The sequence below is a fragment of the Myxine glutinosa genome, chromosome 5 (assembly GCF_964187855.1).
Source record: "Myxine glutinosa chromosome 5, kmMyxGlut1.1, whole genome shotgun sequence".
In the NCBI taxonomy this organism is placed as follows: domain Eukaryota; kingdom Metazoa; phylum Chordata; class Myxini; order Myxiniformes; family Myxinidae; genus Myxine; species Myxine glutinosa.
In genome coordinates, this window is record NC_136265.1 from 135609154 (window position 1) to 135634113 (window position 24960).

The 24960-nt window shown below is 45.8% G+C and overlaps 1 protein-coding gene across 8 annotated transcripts in view; it reads right to left on the reverse strand.

The window, feature by feature from the left end:
* The window catches only part of LOC137427022 (transcription regulator protein BACH2), a 172005-nt gene that overhangs the window by 57747 nt on the left and 89298 nt on the right, over window positions 1–24960 (reverse strand). For 5 of the 8 annotated variants that reach the window (XM_078778751.1, XM_068116128.2, XM_068116121.2 and 2 more), the window contains 2 exons: window positions 4571–4859; window positions 1962–3875 (listed from right to left, as the gene is read on the reverse strand). In XM_078778751.1, coding sequence (XP_078634877.1) covers window positions 1962–3875; window positions 4571–4859 — 2203 coding nt within the window. The remainder of the gene's footprint in view (window positions 1–1961; window positions 3876–4570; window positions 4860–24960) is intronic. The other 3 variants (XM_068116131.2, XM_068116129.2, XM_068116130.2) reach the window with 1 other exon arrangement.

Sequence of the window (24960 nt, forward strand, 5' to 3'; positions counted from 1 at the left end):
TTCATGGAAAACTTTTGCTTTTTTGGTACCGTGACCTTTTTTCTTTCTAGATTTCTTACTCATTTTATTCGGAGCTTGTGCATTTATATTTAGAATCCCGGGTATTTTGATGAAACGGTGAGATAGGCGCTGTCACGGGGTATGATCCGCAAAATGATTGTAAAAAATGGCGGACAATCTTCAGACTCAATTTTCAATTGGTAAGCTTCAGAAAAAAAACATGTGCTCTTATCAAGAGCACACCTTGAGACTTACAAATAATAATAACTATAGTAATAGTAATAAAAAATCATGTTGTGCTCAACATAATAATACGTTTTTTGTTTCCAGACTCGAGGTTCTGGGAGAAGCTCGAACAAAAAACAGACCAGGACGTACAGGACGAGAATAACAGTGGAAAGAGAGGGAGAGGGATCGGGTCAGATCAACAGCAGGGCAGAGGGACAAAGTAGCGAGACACTTGGAGGAATGAGTGACATGGGAAAGAATGAGAGCAATGGGAGGATAAGGGAGTGAACAAGATGGCTACTTCTCAATACTTTTACATATTTACCTCCGCCACTGAAAGGTGGTGGAGATTGTGTTTTCATCCATGCCTATTTGCTTGTCTGTGAGTACAATATCTCTAAATGTTATGGACGTATTTGGATGAAGCATAGTGGGTGGACAGGTTGGGTGTGCGACGAGGACAAATTGATTACATTTTGGTGAAGATCCGCACCCGGATACCAGAATTTTAAAGTGATTCTTCACCAATGAGAGAAAGCACCAAAAACGATATATCGCACGATATCTAAAAATTATGGGAAAAGAGCCTGTGATTGATGCTGTGAAGAGGAACAGGTTGAGATGGTTTGGTCATGTGTTGAGGAAGGATGAAAGTGACTGGTTGAGAAGAGTGATGGAAATGAATGTAGAAGGAAGTAGAGGACGGGGAAGACCGAGAAAGACTTGGCTGAAGATGGTGGAAGAAGAAATGCGGGCAAGGGGGTTAACAAGGGGAGATGCAGAAAATAGGGCAAGATGGAGAAGATTGTCATGGGGACCGCAAGGCTAACCCCCGCTCTAGCAGGGAAAATGGCCTTAAAATGCATGTTGTTGTTTGTTGTTGTTGCACGATATCTAAAAAAGTTATGGACGACTTATGACAAAACATTTTGGATGAGTTGGTTAGGTAATCCCTCAAACTGATCCAAAACTGATCCAAAACAAACAGGTTTGATCCCTCAAAATAGGTATTTGCTCTCTTCTCCGAAACTACACACACTATTTCGTTGAAACTTGACCACACCCTTCATCATCCGTGATGTACCAAAGCTTATTCACGGCATAAAAACATCTGGGTCTAAGGGGATGAAAGGAGTTGGGGGGATGTGGGTGAAGGGGGATGGGGGGAGGGTTCCCCCAAAATAGGTGTTTGCATTTTTCCCAGAAACTACACACAATTTTGATGAACGTTTACTTCCTCCTCAGTATCATAATTCTACTTGGTGAATGCCAAGGTAAATTGCCCCTTTCTATTTTTTTTTACCTGTGATATTGTATAGCTCAATGAAGTCATATCTAAGCTGCCTCCTGAGTGATTGAGGTTTAATTGACCTGTTATTCATTCACACACACACACACACACACAAACACACATTGATCTTGCCTTGCAGGTCAGTTGTACAAGTTGGTGATGCCTTTTATTTGGGATTTGAAGACAGGTCCTGATGTATATCCTCAATTTTCTTTGATAAATATTTCAGCAACTCAAGCTCAAGACTTCATGATTGGCACCTGACTTCTCAGGTCTCAAAAACTTCATTTGATCAATATAAATAGATATGGAGTTGAAGGAAAAACCATTTCATTGTAAAACTCTTTAAAACTCTCATTTCATAGTAAAACCATGTCAGAAATGTAAGGGGAAAAAAAGAATTTATAAAAGATGTGCATCAGGTAAACACAAAGAAGCTCACCTCTCGCTTTTCAAGCTCATTGTCTTGGCCAGGGTAACCCTCACCATCATCATCGGAGAATGACCCAGATTCGTCACCAGATGTTAGCAGTGCTGGCGGGTCGTCCGAGAGATGTAGAGGCACTGCAGGAAAAGCAGTCACACCCCTAGGTAAACAAGGTGTTGACCGAGAACACATGTCAGGAAAGGATACAGAACCTGCCACGTTTTGCTGGGGTGGCGACTGTGCATTGGTATGTTCTGTTGTGGCGATTAGGAGGGGCTGCTGCTGCCCGCTTGGATTCTTGCAGGCAAGAGACAGGTTGATGGGGCAGGATGGGCTATCACCAACATGAAGCTGAAACTGTCCACAGAAGCTTTGCCCACAGACGCCCTTTGTCTGAGCAGCATCAGTACACGATTTAGTGAAACCATTTCCTGGACCAGAGTTGGAAACCATGATGGGCCTGCAACGCTGTGGTAACGAGGCCTGAAAATAAGACCGAGAAGACATGTCATGGGAGGATGACGCTTCCTCGGATGCGCTGCGTTCCAAACCTCGCTGTATAACAGCCGCAATTCCTTGGGGACATGTTTGTATCGATGGGCATGGTGGTCGCAGCAGTGCACCATAGGACGAAAGAACACAGTGTCGGTTTCCTGTATCACACGCAATGATACTAGTGGGAGAAACCGATTCCTTGGCGTTCTCATAATGGCAACGGCTACCACAAGAAGGTGATTCTAACCGCGTGTTCAAGGCTTGGGATCCTTTGTCTCTGGCATCAGTTGGCGTGCCATCTTGACACAACCCAAAAGTGGCCTTATCCACGGCCATGTCAGTCGCCATCTCTCTGTGGCTCCACCAGCCTGAAAGGACTGCTTTATATGTCGCGGTGCTTGTAGGCCTTTGTTCCCTGCAGGCTAGCTGGTACTTTCGATACTTTGGACAATGCAACGCGGCAATATCAAATGCTTCCTGGGCATTCTCAGGAGCTGAAGATGGTCGCCGAGGTTTCTCTTCATCGCTTGATGGATGACGCTCTGGTTTGCATGGAGTCACTTCTACTTCAAAAACATCCGAGTCACCACCGTCAGACTGTCCCTCAACTCGTGGGGAGTGAAACTGAAGCTTTTCTTCTTCTGTTTGTTCACCTAAATTTCTGGCCAATTCAAACTCCTTAGTGTCCTTGCCGCTCTTGCTAGCATTTCTACATCCATTAGCCCTGATCGTGCTCACAATGACCTTGCACCCCGAGTCAAGGTCACGAAGAGGACAGCGAAGAAGTGAAAATGGTTTTTGGTCATGGAAATTTGTTACCTCTCCCACTGCAATGTTCTTTTTCAATAAGTCCTCTACTTTTACCGTTCCTCCTTCACTCCTTTCATTTTCTCCATCTGCTACACCTCCCAAATACCTTGCATCATCCACTTCTACTCCCCCTTCATTACTATCACCATCCCTTTCTCTTTCCCAATTCTCCTTGGAGATTACTCCCTCCTGTTCGCGCTCAATGCAGTTAGATTCTTCTGTCGGAGACTTGACGGAATTTTCTTGCCATTCTTTTGACTCACGGCACACACTGTTGCTGTCCAATGGCTCCTCCGGATCACTGCGTACAGGAGATGAAGGTACCTGCTCCGTAGAACGCGAGATAAAAGACTGGGAATCGTCTCCGTCGGCATCTTGTCCGGGTGACTGGGTTTCTAGACACAGGTTACGGGCGGCAGGGCACTTGAGTGGAGACGTACGGGATGACATGGATGACTCCATTCCGTCCAGCTTGTGCTTGAGGAAGACGAAGCAGGCATCCTCAAGAGTGCGCAGCCGCAGGATGGTGGCACAACGCGCAATGTCCTTGAAGTTGTTACGACTTATATGTAACTGACCAGTATAGGCAAAGTGCAACACAGGAAGGAAACCCTCTGCCGTGACCTAAGGGCAATAAAGAACACCATTCTCCAAGTTAGTGCAATGTTAAAACATCAGCTTCTAAACAAACAACCATTAGACCAACACATTGTACAGATGTTCAAGTACAGTCAAATCGGGTTTCACATTTTCCAAAAATGTTTGTGGTGCTACTGAGGAACTTAAAAATGGCAGATTACAGGTGGAAAGAACGTCATGTAGGGATTGCAGGTAAAAGTCGCTTTGTAAGAATGATTTTCGCTCATTCACTCGTAACATCATCTTGGTGAAGCTTCTTAACAATTGCAGAAGTTAATTAATGGGTGCAAGTCCCAGCCAATCACAACATTCATCAACCATATAGCCTAACCTGCGGAGCATGAATGTCTGAATGAATGAATAGAACAAAAGAGTATGCACTGAAATAATGGAATGAGTTAGCTGAAAATTAGGTTTAAAATTGGTAAATGTGTGTGAGTGACATATACCTGCACCAGTTTGGTCTACTTGCTTTAATAAAGCTTAATTACTCGGCCTTGAGGTGAAGAAGGAGTTTCCATTTGTGATTCACCTGATAGAACTCCCAGCGGTTGGTGAAAACAATCGGCAGGCATTTCAAATCATGTGGTGGGAGCAAAGGCTGGTACAACGGAAAGAGGAGTAAACAGAAGCAGGTATATGAAGGTGGAGAATTGAGGGCAAGATGGTGAATCAGTCACCTCAGATGGTAGCTGCAGGACAGGATGGGGCTCACGTTGGGTGGCAAGCGCCATGTGGAAGAAATCGCAAGCGGCGGCCAGTACGGCACGGTGAGCGGGGAAGTCCTGTCCTCCGGCACGGACTGCCACGTCGCAGAGCAACCTGCGCTCGCGCTGTGCGTGCAATTCTCCCAGTACAGTGGCGGCGTGTCGAGATGCTTCGTACACAAAATCTGCCGTGCTGCCGCAACCATCACCGCTGTAACAGTTGGCTGCCTCTCGACCAGTCTCCATACCGCCCGGTCCGTGGCTGAAAAATAAAATAAATCGTTATCATCATCATGTCGCATGCTCTATACAGACCGTCGGTGTTGCCAAAGCAGTTTTTGGCTAGGGTTACAATCCTGCAAGGGTCGCCACTCTGACACCGGAAGTCAGGGCAGGAATTTGGAATTTTGGTCAGGGTGCCTGGTGACAGCTCGCCTACTTCCTCTTCATCTTTCAAATGCAGCACATAACTGCGGGTAGCATAATTTGCTTGGGGCGCAGCTGTACTACCGATGCAGTTCCCCCTTTGCGTTAGGACAGAAATTTGTTATTTGGCCAGGGTGCTGGTGATAACTCACCTACTCTTCACGAAGGACACCGTGGGATCTTATAACATCACCAACAAATGCTCGCAGATGAGATGTCCAGTTTATTTGGATGGCATACACATTGATGAATCACCCTGCCCCCTAAACACCAGATTGACAGTTTATAGCTGGGTCGGGATTCAAACCCAGGCTAGACATCTCCAAGGAGAGTGTGGGTACCTCTTGAGTCTAGGCTATCCTGCCAGCCCTGCAAAATAAAATAAATAGACAAGAAAAGAAAAATCACTCAACAGTGAACAAAGAATAAATAAATAAATAAATAAAAGAACAAATTCAGTAAAAGTCTATCGTAAGTCGCAGTTATGTTTGAGCCTCCCAGACTCAAGGGAGAAACACAAACTTAATTAGAACCCACTAATCTAGGCCGCAGGTCTTGGTGCAATAGGTCATCATTTGGATATGAAAAGTCCAAACTCCAAAGTACTGTGGGTTGGGTGTGTACCACGTGATGCACGACTTTAACCTTTACAAAAAAGGGAACAATGTGATAGAAGAGATAGATCGACCGATTGATAATCTCCCCCTCACGTCAACCCGCTCACGATAATATGAGGTAAAATAAAAGGTCATTTGGATGGTCAACAACAGTACGTTTGCATTTTCCGCGTCAAACCACACCGCACAACAGGGTGAAAATACACAAAGAAAAAAAAACGTGGAAAAGGTCAATAATGGCTTTAACTCATTCGTAACCGTTTGTTCCTTCACCACCAAGAGATCGTCCGTCTCCTTTCAAATCGTTCCAATATCCTTCCTGGCTACCTCTTAAGCGAGGTAAACAGCACTGTGAAATACATCGCCTCATGATGTGACTTGTTGGTAACGCATCGACGCATTGGCCATATCGTACTTGATGGACAACAACATACATTTTAAGGCCATTTTCCCTGCCAGAGCGGGGGTTAGCCTTGCGGTCCACATGACAATCTTCTCCATTTTGCCCTATTTTCTGCATCTCTCCTTGTTAACCCCCTTGCCCGCATTTCTTCTTCCACCATCTTTAGCCAAGTCTTTCTCGGTCTTCCCCGTCCTCTACTTCCTTCTACATTCATTTCCATCACTCTTCTCCACCAGTCACTTTCATCCTTCCTCAACACATGACCAAACCATCTCAACCTGTTCCTCTTCACAGCATCAATCACAGGTTCTATTCCCATCATCTTCCGCAATTCATCATTTGTCTTCCTCTCTCTCAACGATACTCCACACATCCACCGAACCATTCGCATTTCCACCCTTTCCAACCTTCGTTGCTGCTCTACGTTCATTACCCATGTCTCGCTCCCATAAATCATAACACTTCTCACACATGCAGCATACACCTTTCCCTTCAGCTTCAACGACACTCCCCTCCTCATCAGCACGCCACTCAGTTCCCGAAACTTCTTCCATGCACATCTCACTCTCGCAACCGTTGCCGAGTCTGATCCATCTTCTCCATTCAGCATGTCTCCGAGGTAGCAAAATGTTTTCACACCTTCCAGCTTCACGCCGTCTCCAAGATCCAACTCAACATTTCCTCCATCTGCAGCTCCCTCTGTGCACACCTTACATTTGAATGTAGCTGCCACACTGGTTAATGACCCTCTCAGACCACTACATTTTTGATGAACCCACTCAGCGCACATTGTACATTGAATGGAGTTCACTCCGACACCCTTCCTGCACACAGCACAGGGCCACTTCCCAGTTCTTTCCACCTCACCACATGCTTTACCACTTGCCATCATGTTCGTCTTTCTGATATTCACCTTCAGACCTTTTGTCTCCATACATTCCTTCCACTTGTTCATCTTTTCCTTCAGTCCATCCATACTTTCCGCAATCAACACCAGATCATCTGCATACAACAACTCTCACGGTAAACCCTCCTTTACGTTCTGAGCCAGCACCTCCATCACAGCTACAAATAGTAGTGGACTTAGTACCGACCCCTGATGCACTCCCACCTTCACCTCAAACTCACCACTGTTCCCGTCCTTCGTCCTTACAGCGGTGCGCGCTCTTTTGTACATTGCCATCACTACTCTGATCAACCTTTCCTCCACTCCTAACTTCCTCAATGCCCATGTCACTACTTCACGTGGAACCCTATCGAATGCTTTCTCCAGATCAACAAACCCAAGAAACAACTTCTTCCTCTTCTCCATGTACTTCTCCTGCAACTGCCTCACAATGAAAAGCGCATCTGTCATTCCTCTTCCTGGCATAAATCCAAACTGCATTTCGTCGATCTTCACTTTCTTCCTTATCCTCCTCTCCAACACCCTTTCCAATACCTTCATTCCATGCTCCAATAACTTTATCGCTAGGTACGAGGCACACTCCAGAGGGTCACCTTTCTCCTTGTATAAAGGGACGAGGGTACTCTGTTCCCAATTCACTGGAATGCGGCCTTCTTTCACCACCAGATTACAGATCTCTGTCATTCTCTTCACACCCCAATTTCCTGCTGCCTTCAACATATCTCCCACAACTCCCGTCGGCCCTCCCGCTTTTCTACTCTTCATTGCTTTTATCGCTTCCTCAACTTCCTTCTCAGTTATCTTCTCTGCCAGTCCTAAAACTGGGTTACTCTCTATGTTGCCATCCCATTCATTCTCTGTATTCAACAGCATTTCCATATATCTTTTCCATCTTCCTTTAATTCCATCTGGGTCCACAACGATTTGTCCCACTTCATCCTTCAAGCAACTCACCCCCATCACATCACATCTCTCTTTCGCTATCTGCTTTGCAATCCTGAATACCGCTCTCTGACCCTCTTCCGAATCCAAGCGTTTTCCGAACATTTTCCTACATGCCTCCTGCGCCTTTGCTACCTATTTCTTTGCAGCCTTCTTGGCTGCCTTTTAACTTTCATGCTCTGCTGTTCCTGCTTCCGTACCCTTCGCCTTCTGCCACTCCTTGAACTTCTTCCTCTTCTCGTCAATCCTCTTTCCAACTTCATCATCCCACCACTATGTTTCCGAGTGCCTCGGTGGTCCTTTTGTCCATCCACATACCTCACCAACGGCTCCCAACAGACTAGCTCTCATTGACATCCAACCACTTTCAAGCTCAACCACATCATCCTCTACCCTACTCAGCCTCTCTTTTAATGCCTCCCTTACTGTCACCTATTTCAACCTCCACACCTTCATTCTCGGTTGGTACTTCACCCGCCGAGCTCTCCTCGCACCTTTCACCCTTATGTCGCAGACAACCAAGTGGTGCTGTGAAACAGCCTCCTCCCCCGGGATCACCTTTGTGTCCCGGAGGTGCCCCCTATCTCGCCTACGCACCATCAGGTAGTCAACGGTTGTCGTCGACCCACCTGACGTGTATGTAACAAGCTTATTATCCTCTTTCTGGAACTGAGTATTACAAATCAACAAAACAGCTCCATCAGCAAACTCCAAAATCCTTTCACCTTCTCCATTTCTCACACCATATCCGTAACCCCCATGAACTCCCTCAAAACCATCCATACTCCTTCCCACATGTCCATTTAGGTCTCCTCCTACCACAACAACTTCCTCATCTTTCACGTTTTCCATCAGCTTCTCTATCGCACACCAGAACTTGTCCTTCTCTTCATCGCTCCGACCAACCTGCGGAGCATTTCCCGAGATGACGTTCACCAAGAGCTTTCCAATCATCATTTTCACCATCATCAACCTATCACTCACTCTAGTCACACTCACCACACTGTCTACAAACTCCTCAGAAAACAGGACACCAACACCATTCATGCCCTCCAGGTACCCTTGCCACACAAACTTGTATTTCTGTCCCTGCCTACCCTTCACCATTCTCACACCACTTCCCTTCCATCTCGTCTCTTGCACACAACATATGCCCACTCTTCTTCTGACCAATACTTCCACCACTTCTCCTGATCTCCCTGTCATTGTCCCTACATTCCATGTCCAAAACCTCAGAAACCGATCTCCACTTCGGGCGGTACCCTGCCCATATGTAGTTGTAATTGTCATGGTTCTCTTTTTGAGGCAATGTTTTTATGGCCGGATGCCCGTCCTGACGCCAACCCTCTTAGTCGCCTCTTACGACACGCAGGGATACGGTGTACCTATTCTAATCCAGGGTACACACTGGGACTTGATGGACAAGAGGGAATAAAACCTGGGTCAAGTTTTACACACTCACAGATCTGCAATAAAACAACCACAACAACAACAACAACAAATGAGGCAAATGACAAAACACAATCTGCTAGAAAAATTTAAAAAATACCAACAATTGATCCGATTAGAAAATTAAAAAAACACTGAAAAAAAAAATTCTGAATTTAACAACAGCGTCTCGGAACACTGAATTACAGAAACAAGTTTAAACACAATGATTGTTGTGTTCAAACATTTACAAATATTAATGAAGATTCGGATTATTCAATATTCCAAGATGTCATAAGAATTTGGTGGTGGAGAAATTCAAATTTGAAGAAATTCCAGAAAGGAGGCGTTTTAACCTTATAATGAGCAGGAAAAAAGTTTTTTTAGTTTAAAAAAAAAAACGGTTTATCTACTGGCCTAGGAAAAACTTCCAGATCCCAAGAAAGTTTATATAAATCAAAATAAATTAAGTTTCATTAAGTTAACACGCCCTGATCAACACGCACTCAGGCCAAATCATTCCTTGGTAAAATGGTGGGCATGGTTGAGTGATTTATTGTAGATGAATGCTGATCATGGTAATAATATCATCATCAACTACTACTAAAACTACGACTACTACAACTACTACTAAAACTACGACAACTACTACTACTACTACAACTACCCAGTTATTCCCAATTTTTATGTGCAGTCAGCAGGGAAAGTTTTAGGCCCAAGGCTTGATGCTCGATTGAAAGTGATTTGGGCAGAAATTATATAATTTGTTCAGGGCGACGGTGATAACTCGCCCGCTCTTCATAACTCGCCCGCTTCATGATATTTACCCAGCTTAATGTCCATCTAAGGATCACAAACTCCTTAATCTCCTTAATGAAATCTCCTTAATCAGACTCCTTAAGATCACAGATCTCCGTCCAGCTTAATGTAAATCACAGACTGGTCAAACAAGTGGAACATGTCTTTCAATCCCGACAAATCTCACACTCTCACAATGTCTCTCCAAAAAGACCAACTGGATAACCCTCCCATCTACTTTCTCAACAATCCTGTCCAAGAAGTTCTGTCACTTCACTCAAGCTTTTGGGTCTCACTATCTGCCATGATCTTTCCTGGGAAAACCACATTTCCAAGCTGGCCTCCAAAGCCAGTCGCCGACTGGGCATCCTCCGTCGTGCGAAGTCCTTCCTTGGCACACCTGAGCTCCTCACCACATACAAGGCTTTCATCCGCAGCTCAATGGAATACTGTTCTCCCCTCTGGGCTGGTGCTCCTGCCTCACACTTAGCTCAGCTTCACACTGTTGAAACCAAAGCTTTCAGAATCATTGGAATCTCCCACGATGAAGCTAACTCCGAGGGCCTTTCACTCACTCACCGCAGGCAGGTTGGTGGTCTTTCTGTCTTCTACCGACTCCTCTCCGGCCTTGCTCCCCCAGCTCTGTCTGTGCTCTGTCCCCCAAATATTCCTGCAGGTCGAACAAGATCTGCCAGCAACCTTCTCATGGTTAAACTGCCAAAATCAAGACTCTCTGCTCACCTTCACTGTTTCATTCCTCTTTTCTCCCGCCTCTGGAACAAACTCCCTCACTCTCTTCAATCCCACTCCACCATCCAGGTCTTTAAAACTGCTGTTCACCACGATCTGCTGCTCCACATCACCACTCCACATGTGGTGATGTGTTCACTGCTCCACATCACCACAGAAAACCTGTCTGCGAGATCACGGCGAGGTCACGTCTTTTCGAAGCTGTTCCATGCGCTCACGCTTTCGAAGCTACGTGATATTTCTCAATTGTGTTTTTGTCGAGACTGTATCTATCTTTCGGTGTCTGTACCTATAGCGTATCTTTTTGGAAAATTTTCGGTGCTAATTTTTCGTACATGTATACACAATCGTCGGTTAATGCGTATCGAGTATTCTGCGGCCTAGTACTCGTAGGCTTCGGCTACCGTACCGTCTCCGACCTTGTGGTTTTGTTTTTCTCTCAGCGATTCGTCGAATGCGCTGAAATTATTTTCGTTCTCTGTTTCGTCCCAGTCGTTCACCCCATACCTCCTTGTTTAATATCTCTACTCACAAAAAATAAAATAAAAACCCCAAAAAATATTTCCTTCCCAGGTCTTATTCGTTTATTTGTTGTTCTTTTTGTTCGTTTGTTCTTCGTTTGCGATCACGCGATCACATGGTTAGAAATGTATAATCTCTCACCTGAACAACTATTTTCTCTCATATATTATAACACCCTTTTCTTCTTTTCCTACAAAAGGATGCTTTCGTCTTGCTCACCAAATCTATTCATTCCAAAAAATATATATAATACCATCTCTTACAGTTCCTCCTTTCTACATTCCCTAAACTATCCAGAACTCCACCCCTCCTCCAGTGTCCTCAAACGTATTTTTGACTCGAAGGTCTCAAACTCATTTTGCAAAAAAAGGTTCGTTTCCCATGAATCGTACACTTTTCAAAATCCAATCTCACCCCTCCCCTCCAAATCCTCCCCATCACCCATCCCTTTCAAATCTCCCCCTTTGCCCCTTCCCTCCCCTCCCTCCTAAACTCCCCCCACACCCCTCCCCTCAGACTCTCCCTCGCTCCTCCCCTCCTAGACTCCCCTCTCACCCCTCCTCCTCAAAGCATCCTCCCTGCTTCTTCCCCCTTCCAACTTTCACCTTCATCTCCCCCAACCTTCTGCCTCGCTCTTCCCCCTCCTCAAATAACACCTCACTGTGCCTCACCCAATCTCCATCAAACCTTTTGTCCGCCCCATTCTTCCCTTTCTCCAAGCTATTCTGAAATCTCTGACACACCTTCAACAGCTCTCCCTACCTCTTCCTCCTCTTCCACATCTTACCCTACCGCTCCCCCCCTGTTCTGGACCCGATGCTCCCCCTTCCTCTTCATTAACGGTATGGACCTCAAACATCCGGGGCCTTCGCTCAAACTTGACTGACCTCTCCATACAGGTTGCTTCTGACAAACCAGATGTGATCTGCTTAACAGAAACTTTCCTCCTTCATGATGTCTCTGATGCCTTGGTATCTCTCCCAGGTTACTCCCTCCTCCGGTATGATAGACCTGAGCCTCGTCCTGGAGGTGGGGTTGCTATCTTTATAAAAAACTCTCTTCCTCACTCGCCCTCCACTGCCCTCTCTCCACCTCACCCCCAGGAATACCTTTGGCTACGGCTTCCCCTTCGCTCCCACCTTTTGTTCATATGTGTGTTGTACCGTCCACCAAACAGCGATGACTCCATCTACATCTCACTGTCTGATAATATGGACCAACTTCTATCTACCCATCGCAACTCTCTCTTCCTCATATGTGGTGATTTCAATTGTCACCATGCCAGTTGGCTGGGTGTGGGTACCTCTCTCACCAGCCATGGCTCTTCAGCAAAGGTCTTCTGCGACTCACTGGGACTGACACAATCTGTCAATTTCCCGACCCGGATCTCAGTCAACGGAGCATCTTCTCTTCTGGATTTGGTTATGACAAACTTCCCTGAAAATGTCTGCTGCTCTTCTTCTGCTCCAATCGGCTCATCTGATCATGTGCTTGTCAAAGTGGACATCTCTCTGACCATTCTCAGAGAGCCTCCTCAGCGTCGACGAGTCTGGCATTTCACTCAGGCCAACTGGCACGGTCTTCAAGCAGCCATCAATCTTCTGGACTGGTCTCCCATCTCTACCGCCTCTGACATCAACTCATCCTGGGAATTCTTTCAAAGTAAATTGCTCTCTCTCATGCACAGATTTATCCCATCTCGTCTTCAGTTGTCATACCCTTCCTCCCGTCCATGGTACACGGAATCTTGTGGTGAGGCTGTTGCCCTGAAACAACTTGCTTTCGTCTCCTGGAAAGCAAATCCAACGGAAGGAAATCTCATTTCCTTTCACAAAGCCCGAAACAAGTGTGTGTCCACCCTCAGGAGAGCCAGGAAACAATATCTCACCGTTCTCAAGACCGAACTCTCTTATCTGTCTCCCTCTTCCAAATCCTGGTGGCGTCTGGTCAAATCTGTTTCTAGTGTTTGTTCCCCCTCCATCCCCTCCCTCACCTCAAACGGCTTAACGGCTGACTCCGCACGTGAAAAAGCTGAATGCCTCAACTCTGTGTTTGCCTCTAAATCTTGTGTCCCAAACCCATCCCTCTCTGTACCCACCATACCCAGTCGTACCCAGCTGCTCCTGGACTCTGTGTCCTTTCCTCCTGACAAGGTGGAAAAGTTTCTGTCAACCCTCGACTCTGATTCTGCAACTGGTCCTGACGGCATCAGCCCACGGGTCCTAAAATCATGTTCTTCTGCTCTTTCACTCCCTCTTTCTGTTCTCTTCACCCTCTCTTTTGCTCAAGCTCATCTGCCATCTGCTTGGAAATCAGCCAACATCACCGCTTTGCACAAAAAAGGTGCAAAAACAGATCCCAGCAACTACAGACCAATCAGCCTTCTCCTAATTATCAGCAAAGTCATGGAATCCATCATTGCTTCAGATATGAAATCTTTCCTCTTCTCCAATGGCTTGATCTCTGATCATCAATTTGGTTTCAGACCTGGTCACTCTACTCTGGACATGCTGCTTCTGCTTTCTCAACAATGGATGGAGGTCCTCAACGCCAAACAGGAAATTAGAGCTGTCTCCCTTGACATTTCACGTGCCTTCGATACGGTCTGGCACCCTGCTCTGCTCACCAAACTCTCCTCCTTTGGTATCCATGGAAATCTCCACATATGGCTGGCGGACTTCCTCTCTGGTCGTAGTCAACGTGTGGCCCTGAATGGGTTTCTCTCATCTCCTCTTCCTGTTCAGGCTGGAGTTCCCCAAGGTAGTGTTCTGGGCCCTGTGCTTTTTCTGGTCTTCATCAATGATCTCTCTGACTCTCTTGAAAATCCTCTCTATCTCTTTGCTGACGACTCTACTCTCTGTCGCTCCATTCCTCATCCCTCAGATCGGCAGTCTGCAGCCTCCTCACTCTCTGCAGACCTGGACAAAATCACAGACTGGGCAAACAAATGGAACATGTCTTTCAATCCTGATAAATCTCACACTCTTACGATGTCTCTCCGAAAAGACCGACTGGAAAACCCTCCCATCCACTTTCTGAATAATCCTCTCCAAGAAGTTCTGTCACTCAAGCTTTTGGGTCTCACTATTTGCCATGATCTTTCCTGGGAAAACCACATTTCAAATCTGGCCTCCATAGCCAGTCGCCGACTGGGCATCCTCCGTCGTGCGAAGTCCTTCCTTGGCACACCTGAGCTCCTCACCACATACAAGGCTTTCATCCGCAGCTCTATGGAATACTGCTCTTCCCTCTGGTCTGGTGCTCCTGCCTCACACCTAGCCCGTCTTCACGCTGTTGAAACCAAAGCGTTCAGAATCATTGGAATCTCCCGCGATGAAGCTAACTCCAAGGGCCTTTCACTCACTCACCGCAGGCAGGTTGGTGGTCTTTCCGTCTTCTACCGACTCCTCTCTGGCCTTGCCCCCCCCCCCCAGCCCTCTCTGGGCTCTGTCCCCCAAATATTCCTACAGGTCGCACAAGATCTGCCTGCAACCCTCTTATGGTTAAACTGCCAAAATCAAGACTTTCTGCTCACCTTCACTCCTTCATTCCTCTTTTCTCCCGCCTCTGGAACAAACTCCCTCACTCTCTTCAATCCCACTGCACCCTCCAGGTCTTTAAAACAGCTGTTCACCACCATCTCTTATCCTCCCCCATCCAAATCCTTGATCTTTTCTACCCCCGCTAATTTCGGTCCCCTTGTGTTTTATACCTCTCCCCCCCGCCCTCCCCCTCCCATGCCTCCTGCCCCCAAGCCCTCTCCCTCCCACACTTCTCCCTGCTCTCAAATGTTGTGGTTGTGTGCTTCCCCTTCTCTCCCCATCTTGTCTTCCGCTCCCTCTTTTTGTGTGTTTTGTTTGTCTGATTGATTTGTTTGTGAAATAAATGTTAGCTCTTTCACGAGCCTCGATTCAGTATACAAAAAAAAATAAAAAATAAAAAATAATCTCTTACCTACCCCCATCAAAAACCTTGATATTTTCTACCCCCGTTAATTCACCCGATTCACTTTTTTCAATCCTCGACTTCTTTCCTGGAAGTCCTAGCAGTGTCCATGTATTTTATACCACTCCCATCCCCCCCCCCCCCCCCCTTCCCATGCCTTCTCCACCCAAGCCCTCTCCCTCCCACAAATCTCCCGATGTCCCTGTTCTCTACTGTTGTACTTGTGTGCTTCCCCTTCTCTCCCCATCTTGTCTCCCGCTCCCTTTATCATATGTTTTATGTGTTAGTTTTTTTTTTTTGTGATTAATGTTAGCTCTTACACGTGCCTCGATCTTGTAGACAAAAAAAAACGAAAAAAAAAAACGAATGGTGCACCTTGCGATGAAGCAGAGCGCATTTGAATCGATGAAGCAGAGCGCATTTGAATCGATGAAGCAGAGCGCAAACCCAGACTAGACAGCTTAAAGGTAAGTACACATGACCTCTGCACCGATGGCAGAAATGAATCAAATGAGTTAGTGAGTAAAAGGTGAAAAGGATAAATAAACGTGTTGAATTCTGTTTTATCACAGGAAGGGAAAACTTTGGAATCAAAATAGGATGATCCTTTTTCTTCTTATTTTACATTTGAACTTCAAGATGGATCTCGTAAGAGCAAAGATTCCAATCCCTCGCCAGAACTGGTTTTGTGTGGTTTTATAGTACGTACTTTATGGACGTACTTGCATTCTAATTGCACATACTTTCTGGAGCTACTCAGTTAGAAAAACAAATATAACGTGTAAAAATTGTGGTCTATGTTGGCAGATTGTGTGTGGACAAAAAGACAGACAGATAAACGGACCCAAATGCAATACCCTCTCCTCTAGCAAGGGCACAAATTGACTCCTAATTACACCAATTGTTTTGGCATTGGAAGTGGAAACAAAGGTAGTTTAAAGGCCTTATAACAAACCACGGGGATATAAAACTAGAGCTTCCAGGGAAGCAGAACTCAACTGAACTGACTGGACAACTTTAAAGTAGGTCAGTTGAATGTAAAGTCGTTTCGGAGCTGAAAACAATTTGGCGGCCTATGGCGGCCATTTTGTGACGGATCGGGTTGGAATGCAATAGCAACCTACCTTGTGTGGTAAGGGTTAAACTTTCTAAGTTTGATCAAAATCTGTTAAAATTTGTGGACGCTAGAGTGTTAACGTCGTTTTCATGACCAAAAACAAAATGGTCACTTAAGTCCGCCATTTTTCAACGGATCGGGCTGAAATGTAATAGCAACCTGGTCCTTGGGGTACGGATGCTGCATGTCAAGTTTGATCAGACTCGGTTGATATTTGTGGACGCTGGAGTGTTAACGTCGAAAGGTTAACGGACGACAGACGACGAAGGGTTCAGTATGCGATGAACTCAACCGGACGGTAGTCCAGTTGAGTTAAAAAACCACAGGATAACCAAACAAAACCAGTAAGCATACTAAAGTTCAAAGACTTCCTAACAGAAGAAAAATAAATAAATATATTACAAATTATTCACAGCCGTTTTATAGTAGTTCCCCACAAGGAACTTTAATGCAGGAGGCCCATCATGCCAACCTATGGGATTGGTTGTTCTATTCTAATGCGATACACAACTTTCAAAATGATGTATTAATGCCAGATGAGGCCTTTTGCGCATGCGGTGTGTGTGTTACTAGTAAATATCATAATTAAAAAACTTACCCTGTGCTCGACAAGCCCCAGATATGACCTTCCTATCAGTGTTAAGAAGCACAAAGGTTTGGTTAGAACACACACACACACACACACACACACACACACACACACACACACACACACACACACACACACACACACACACACACACACACACACACACATCTGTGAACCTTTGGCCTTTCACGGGCGTACGTCGGCTGTAGTTCATGTAATACGGACTGCAACATATCAACTTTTTGGACAAGTTGATCAGGAAATTCTACAACTGCTTTGTTTTGCAGTCGCATGCCCCTTTCTCACAGGTGCGCTTACAAGTGCTTTTGGTTTATTTTAAACATTTTTTATTCGTTTAGTCATTTCATTCTACAATCCTTATCTGGGTGGCATGGAACATGTCCAGGCTGCCCTGATTTACTTTGTTACTCGGGGTTTCTGTGCATGCACGCCGAGCAATCTGGGGTGGACTATGCCATTTTGAAAGTTGCGTGTTAAGAACAAATTAATTCTGTGAAAAAATCGTCCAATTGCATCCTGTCGATATTAGCTTGAATCTCGCGCGATGAAGCGGATGCACAAGGCCTGTTGTTCTCACGTCACATGCAGGTCGGCGGCCTCTGTTTGTTACAGCCTCTCGGTCCAACCTCCCGCGTTCTCTCGAACAACTCCTCCAAGACTCGTGCGTACTTCCAGCAACTCCCTCCAGGTTAAACAGCCTTCTCAAGGCGGTTCGATCCCACGCTTCCATCCATGCTTTCAAGCAGGTAGGGCATCACTATCTTGTGTCATCACCATCTCTACCCACAATCCTTTCTACTCCCATGAACCCCATCTAACCAAACCCTCTTACTTGCAGGTTCCTGTGTTTCCTCCCCACCTCACTTCCTGGTCGTTCATTCCTTTGCCTCGTGCATCCTCCTGTGGTCCTACTGCCAGTTCCTCGCCTTTTTATCTTTCGTCATCTCGCTCTTGTAGGTAAAAACAAACAATTAATTAGTCTGCAATTTAGTATCGTTTTACAGTCCTTCCATCAAGGTCATGTATTCACTCAGTTCCTGCAACCACCTCAGCAAATAACAAACTTCCTCGATGAGTTTTATTCACAATAACCATGAAAATGACTGGTACGGACACCAAATGAAATTACTTCCCAAGCAATTCGCCTTTTCACTTTCCTCGTCTTATCGTCCCTGAAGAAAGCATAATTGGCAAAAGCAGTGCTGACGTCTTGCAAGTTGCTTCCCAGTGTTTCTGCCGATGAGGAATTTTCAGCTTCTCACCCCTGTGACTTCAGGAAAGCCAAAAAAAATGGATATACAGTACTTCTGACAAGGATACAACAACAACAGGCATTTTAAGGCCATTTTCCCCGCTAGAGCGGGGGTTAGCCTTGCTGTCCCCATGACAATCTTCTCCATCTTTCCCTATTTTCTGCATCTCTCCTTGTTAACCCCCATGCCCGCATTTCTTCTTCCACCACCTTTAGCCAAGTCTTTCTCGGTCTTCCCTGTCCTCTACTTCCTTCTACATTCATTTCCATCACTCTTCTCAACCAGTCACTTTCATCCTTCCGCAACACATGACCAAACCATCTCAACCTGTTCCTCTTCACAGCATCCATCACAGGCTCTATTCCCATCATCTTTCGCAATTCATCATTTGTCTTCCTCTCTCAACGATACTCCACACATCCACCGAACCATTTGCATTTCCACCCTTTCCAGCCTTTCCAGCCTTCTTCTGACAAGGATATACCTGTGAACTTAAACCAGACATTCGATTCAACCACAAAGTCAGGACCACCATGTGTCAATCAATACGCACGCATGACAACGGCAACTTGAAAATACAAATCAGAACACTCCTTCGATCGGAACACTCGACAACAATAAGGAGACAAATGGGAAGATCGCACTGTCAAACATAAGTCTAGAGAGAGAAAAAAAAGCAATCCAACGAGTCACTTTGTCTGTATCGATCATTTTCTTTTGCGTTACTCATTTGGGAGATGGCTGAAGAGGATAGCGAGTCTGCCTGGACACAACAAACCAAAGGGGCGCGAAGCCACGGCATGTCGATAACTTTCCCCACGGCACCGATGGTGCGTAACTATTGCCAGGTTCCTTTGCCGGATTGCAGTTGGCGTGCGGCGATCGACAAAACGTGGTCGCGGCAGGTTATGATTAACAGGTTTTGCCATCGTGACGCACACCTTCGGGTCTTATCGCTTCTCCAAAGAAATGGAGAAGAGAGAGAGAGAGAGAGAAAGAAATAAAGCACCCGAGTGTGTGTAGGTGTGCTTAGCCTTTTTTATTTTTAAATCTCCGATTTTGTCTTATCGTTGCTTTCCACTGGCGCTCACTGGAAACTCCTGCAAGTTTGTTGCTCCTGCTCTCAGCTGGCCAGGTGACGTTAGGGAGGTTCGAGTCTTGTTTATGGACTTTGCAGTGACACCAGTTTTCCCTTGCCTTTTTTCAAGGCAAAATAAGAGGTTGGATTGGGATTGAGGGAAGAGTGAAATATAAGAGTAAAAAGTCGAAGGGGGGAAAAAGGGATGTCGAGGACCCACATGGAAGAAGGGAACGGGTCAAAATTTGTTCCCTTTTTTTATGGTGTGTCGATGTCGGGGACGTGCATATTGGGGATCAAGGGTGCATTGAGAAAAACAAAATGAGCAAAAATAGAAGAGGGGGAGATGTGACACATGGGGTGTTTTGGGTGGAAATGGGAGGGTTAGGGGGGTATCGAGAAAAGTAAAAAGTGTAAGAAAAAAAAAAGGGATGTTGAGGCCCCACATGGAAGAAGGGAACGGGTCAACATTTGTTCCCTTTTTATGGTGTGTAGATCGCCCACTTGGTGAGAATTCGAAAGTTGACATCTTTGTTGACCTTTGCAAACTTCACACTACGTCCAAGAACAAAATTCTGTAAATTGAATGAAGAAGCGACATCGTTAAATTCCAGCAGTTGCTTCATCTCATCAACAATTTTGCTTCAAATCTTGAACTACAATGACTATCGATCACTGCTGCTCCCTATTACTTCTCATGATATAGATTGTACACCACAAAGGCAAATCAAGGTAATATTCTTTGGAAACCAAAGCAGGAATCAGAAAAACACTATGGGGGAGGAGGTGGGATGGGGAGGCGTGAACCACCTTGATACTCCACTTTTAGTGTGGTTAAAGGGTTGGAATGTCCTAACAAGCTTATGGCGGGAAGCTTATATGGCACAAACTGAATATGTCCAAGCTGCTTGATGTTACACTGGGTGGTTGTGGGGTGGGGGCAGGGGGTTTAAAATGTCAAAATAAAAAACCTGCCGTGCGCAATGGGAAACTTTTTGATATTAGTTGTAAACAACATCGAGGTTCATGGAAGAACAAGGAGATAGAGGGCAGAAATGCAACGCACTAGCAGTGGGACAACGCACTGGCAGCGGAGCAACGCACCGGCAGCGGAGCAACGCACTGGCAGCGGAGCAACGCACTGGCAGCGGAGCAGCGCACTGGCAGCTGAGCAGCGCACTGGCAGCGGAGCAACGCACTGGCAGTGGAGCAACACACTGGCAGCGGAGCAACGCACTGGCAGCAGAGCAACGCACTGGCAGCGGGAAAAACACTGGCAGCGGAGCAACGCACAAGAAGCGGGACAACGCACTGGCAGCGGGACAACACACTGGCACAGCGGGACAACACACTGGCACAGCTGGACAACACACTGGCAGCAGAGCAACACACTGGCAGCGGAGCAACACACTGGCAGCAGAGCAACACACTGGCAGTGGAGCAACACACTGGCAGTGGAGCAACGCATTGGCAGTGGGAAACACACTGGAAGCGGAGCAACGCACTGTCAGCGGGACAACGCACTGGCACAGTGGGACAACACACTGGCACAGCGGGACAACCCACTGGCACAGCGGGACAACACACTGGCACAACGGGACAACACACTGGCAGCGGGACAACACACTGGCAGCGGGACAACACACTGGCAGTGGGACAACACACTGGCAGTGGGGAAGCAATTGGACGCAACAAGCAAGGAAAAAAAAGAGAGAGGGGGGAAACCTGCAAGTAAGCGGGGTGGGTTGAGTGGGGTTAATGTGGTTGGGGTGGGAGGAGGAGCATAAAATATCACGATTAGGGTATGGATGACATAAGATGGTGGTGTACCACCAACTAGATAACTTGTGATAAACAACGAGCCTCTTCAAATACACCAAACGAGTTATACATTGTAGAGCAAAGTACGACATTTGTAACGCAACACGAGCTGACCTGAGTGTTATTATAACAAAGATGGATCTCACGCTGTGCCAATAAATTTCAAGGCCTTGTAATACCCCCAACATCTTGACCTATTGTGGCCAGACCTGTCCACCCGGGGCATACACGGTCCAAACATGCCACTCGGCATTAATAGCAATTTTTATTTATTTACTTTGTTTCCTGCAAAGGGTCATATAATGGAACCGGATTAAGAAAAGGTTTGTAATCGATATAACTGAGGATGACCTCTCAATGAGCTAGTGTTGCAAAACAGCATGTCACGTCCAGCAACGGTGACATCACAACCACAATCAGGGTGAGCACAATCAGCCATGGCAAACACAAACTTTCCCTGACTAAGCATGTCTGAGACAGTGAACGGAAAGTTGAACAAGCAATGAAACAGCAATAAAAATGGTTGGGTTACTTCCAGCCACACACCACAGGATATTTATTTCTAATCTGTCGCCAACAGAGTGAAATAAGAATATGCGCTGGTGATCGACCAGGTGCCCAAGAGGACGTACACATGGTGGAGGCTGTGGAGAGAAGGGGTAAAAGTTTGTTTCGGAGGGGAATGGCGTAAGAGGAGGCACATATGGAGCGTACCGGAGGGAAAGTGGTGAGGGGGACGATGCCTGTAAACTGCACCATTTTTGTATATGCATACGTAACAAATAGATAGCTAACCAAATGAGCTATAAATAATTGTTCAAAAACACCTTGCATTTGATCGAAGCGATTCAACGTACTCACTCGTTATGACCGGCTCTTGCAATATAACAAAGCAGATGGACAATGTCGGAGGTTCACTTGATAGAAGGATGTTTGAGTTTTGTGGAAATATGATTTGCATTCAAAAAAGCTGACATTGATGTATGTTCATGTTTGTCCAACTTTTTCATATTTATAGTGCAACAAATAATGCGGAAGTTGTATATTCCCCTTTGAGCTGTCTTGTTTAGGTTAGACTCCTGACCTGATTATACAGTCTTATTTGGCTCTGTAGGGCCCCCATTGGAATGCCTCAATTCTGGAGGACCTCCATTGGAAGGCCTCAATTCTGGAGGACCTCCATTGGAAGGCCTTAATTCTGGAGGATCTCCATTGGAAGGCCTCAATTCTGGAGGACCTCCATTGGAAGGCCTCCATATTGGGGCGCCCCCTTATTGGAGGATCCATTTGGAGGGCCTCCCTTGCAACAGTGAGCATGTTGCATCTCAGAGTAGCGTAGGGTGTTCTGTCTGCTCGCATTCACTGGTGGACGTTACAGACCAGTCGTTCCATTTGAAAGAGTAGCCGAGTATTTTGACCAAATAGCAAATGCCTGCTCCAACCAAGTAACCATACAGCATCCGGCGATGGAGTGGCAATCTATCCCGGGTTTATTCTCGGGCAAGGAAACGTTCACAACTTGTTGTGGGTGCCCTGATACTCCTTCCATAAGTTAAGGATTTACGACAGGCACAACCACATATTTCAAATTGAATTCTGTCCGCTTTGAAAAAGAGTTGACCCAGCAATTACTGTGTATTTACAACTGGTTCCTTACAACCATCACACAGTTTGTCTTAAGTGAATCTGGGCCTGGATAGGTTGCTATTTATTTATTATATGGGCAAATATGGCAGAAGCTGTTTCCTCGTCAAATAAGCCCACCCCTCCCCAACTCTCATATTTTAGGATATACCTTTCATACAACTTCCATTCACTGAATACATCGTCTCTCATCCTTTGTCCTTCTTCTCTCCCAGCATCCCTCACAATTAACCCTCTATTACTTCTATATGCAGGGTGTCCATAAAGTCCTTGTGCAACTTTTAACCTTTATAACATTTGATGTACACATGATAGAAACAAGCTGTAAAAGATATATGAAAGCATAATTCATCACAATTTGTTAATGCTAATGTTGTTATTAATGTTGTTAAATCCACAATTGCTATGGGTTTCTTGATGAGATGACACTTTCTGATTAGACAAATCTTCTGATGATGAGGCAATCAGTAACTGCATTTGGTTGCTGAACCACGATGATTCAATCTTTCATCCATCATCTTGTACCAGCAAGACGAGGCTACCTGCCACTGTGCTTCAAATGTGCGATGGTTCTTGAATCAAGTCTTCCGAGACAAGTGGATCGGTAGACGTGGAACAATTGCTTAATACACAAAACCAGTGGATATGAATCTAATGCACAAACCCATGCTCTATCAGCGAGCTGAGTAACACAATCACTATGTTAGAGAATGCAAAAGAAAATACACAAAACTATTACTGACAACAAGGAAAAGAAATGATGGTAGAAATAGAGGAAGAAATAAGACGATGGAAGTAAAATGCCAGTAAAGATGGGAACAAATAGACCCGAACTGCACCAGGAAGAGAGCATACCTTCGCCAGACTGAACAGTTTACGTTTTGTATCCCACTGATAGGCTGGATCTACTTACCTGAACCAAAATCGAATCAGCTTGTAATTGTCACCTACCCAACTCATCCCCAGAGTTTTGTTCTAATTCGCCCACAATGTTTTGAGATATCCTGCTTATAGACACACAGATAAACAGAAAGACAGGGGTGAAAACATAACCTCCATCCACCTTCATGGTATTTGTTCCCTGGGATTTCTAGCTCCGTAGCTCAACTATGCCATATATATATATATATTTTTTTTTTTGTATACATAATTGCGGCTTGTGCAGAGGAAGGTTGCTGGCAGATCTTGTGCATCCTGCAGGAATATTTTGGGGTGGGGGGGGGGGGGCAGAGCACAGACAAAGCAGGGGGAGCAAGGCCGGAGAGGAGTCGGTAGAAGACAAAGACCACAAACCTGCCTGCGGTGAGAGAGAGAAAGGCCCTCAGCACCAGATTCATCGTGGGAGATACCAATGATGCTGAATGCTTTGGTTTCACCCGCGTGAAGCCGAGCTAGGTGTGAGGGAGGAACACCATCCCAGAGGAGAGAGCAGTATTCCATTGAGCTGCAGATGAAAGCTTTGTATGTGGTGAGGAGCTCGGAAGTGCTCAGAAATGACTTTGCATGATGGAGGATGCCAGGTCGGCGACTGGCTTTGGAGGCCAACTTGAAAATGTGGTTTTCCCAGGAAAGATCATGGCAGATACTGAGTCCCAAAAGCTTTAATGACAGAACTTATTCAAGAGGATTGTTCAGAAAGTAGATGGGAGGGTTGTCCAGACGGTCTTTTCGGAGAGACAAAGTGAGAGTGTGAGATTTGTTAGGATTGAAAGACTTGTTCCACTTGTTTGACCAGTTGGAGATATTGTCCAGGTCTGCGGAGAGCGAAGAGGCTCCTGTCTGCTGATCTGAGGGTTTGGATATGGAGTGGCAGAGAGTGGTGTCATCAGCAAAGAGATGGAGATGATTTTCCAGAGAGTCGGAGAGATCATTAATGAAGACCAGAAAAAGCACAGGGCCCAGAACACTACCTTGGGGAGCTCCAGCCTCGACAGGAAGGGGAGATGAGAGAATTCCATTCAGGGCCACATGTTGACTGCAACCAGAGAGGAAGTCTGCAAGCCATGCGTGGATGTTTCCATGGATACCATAGGAGGAGAATTTGGTGGGCAGAGCGGGGTGCCAGACCATATTGAAGGCACGAGATATGTCAAGGGAGACAG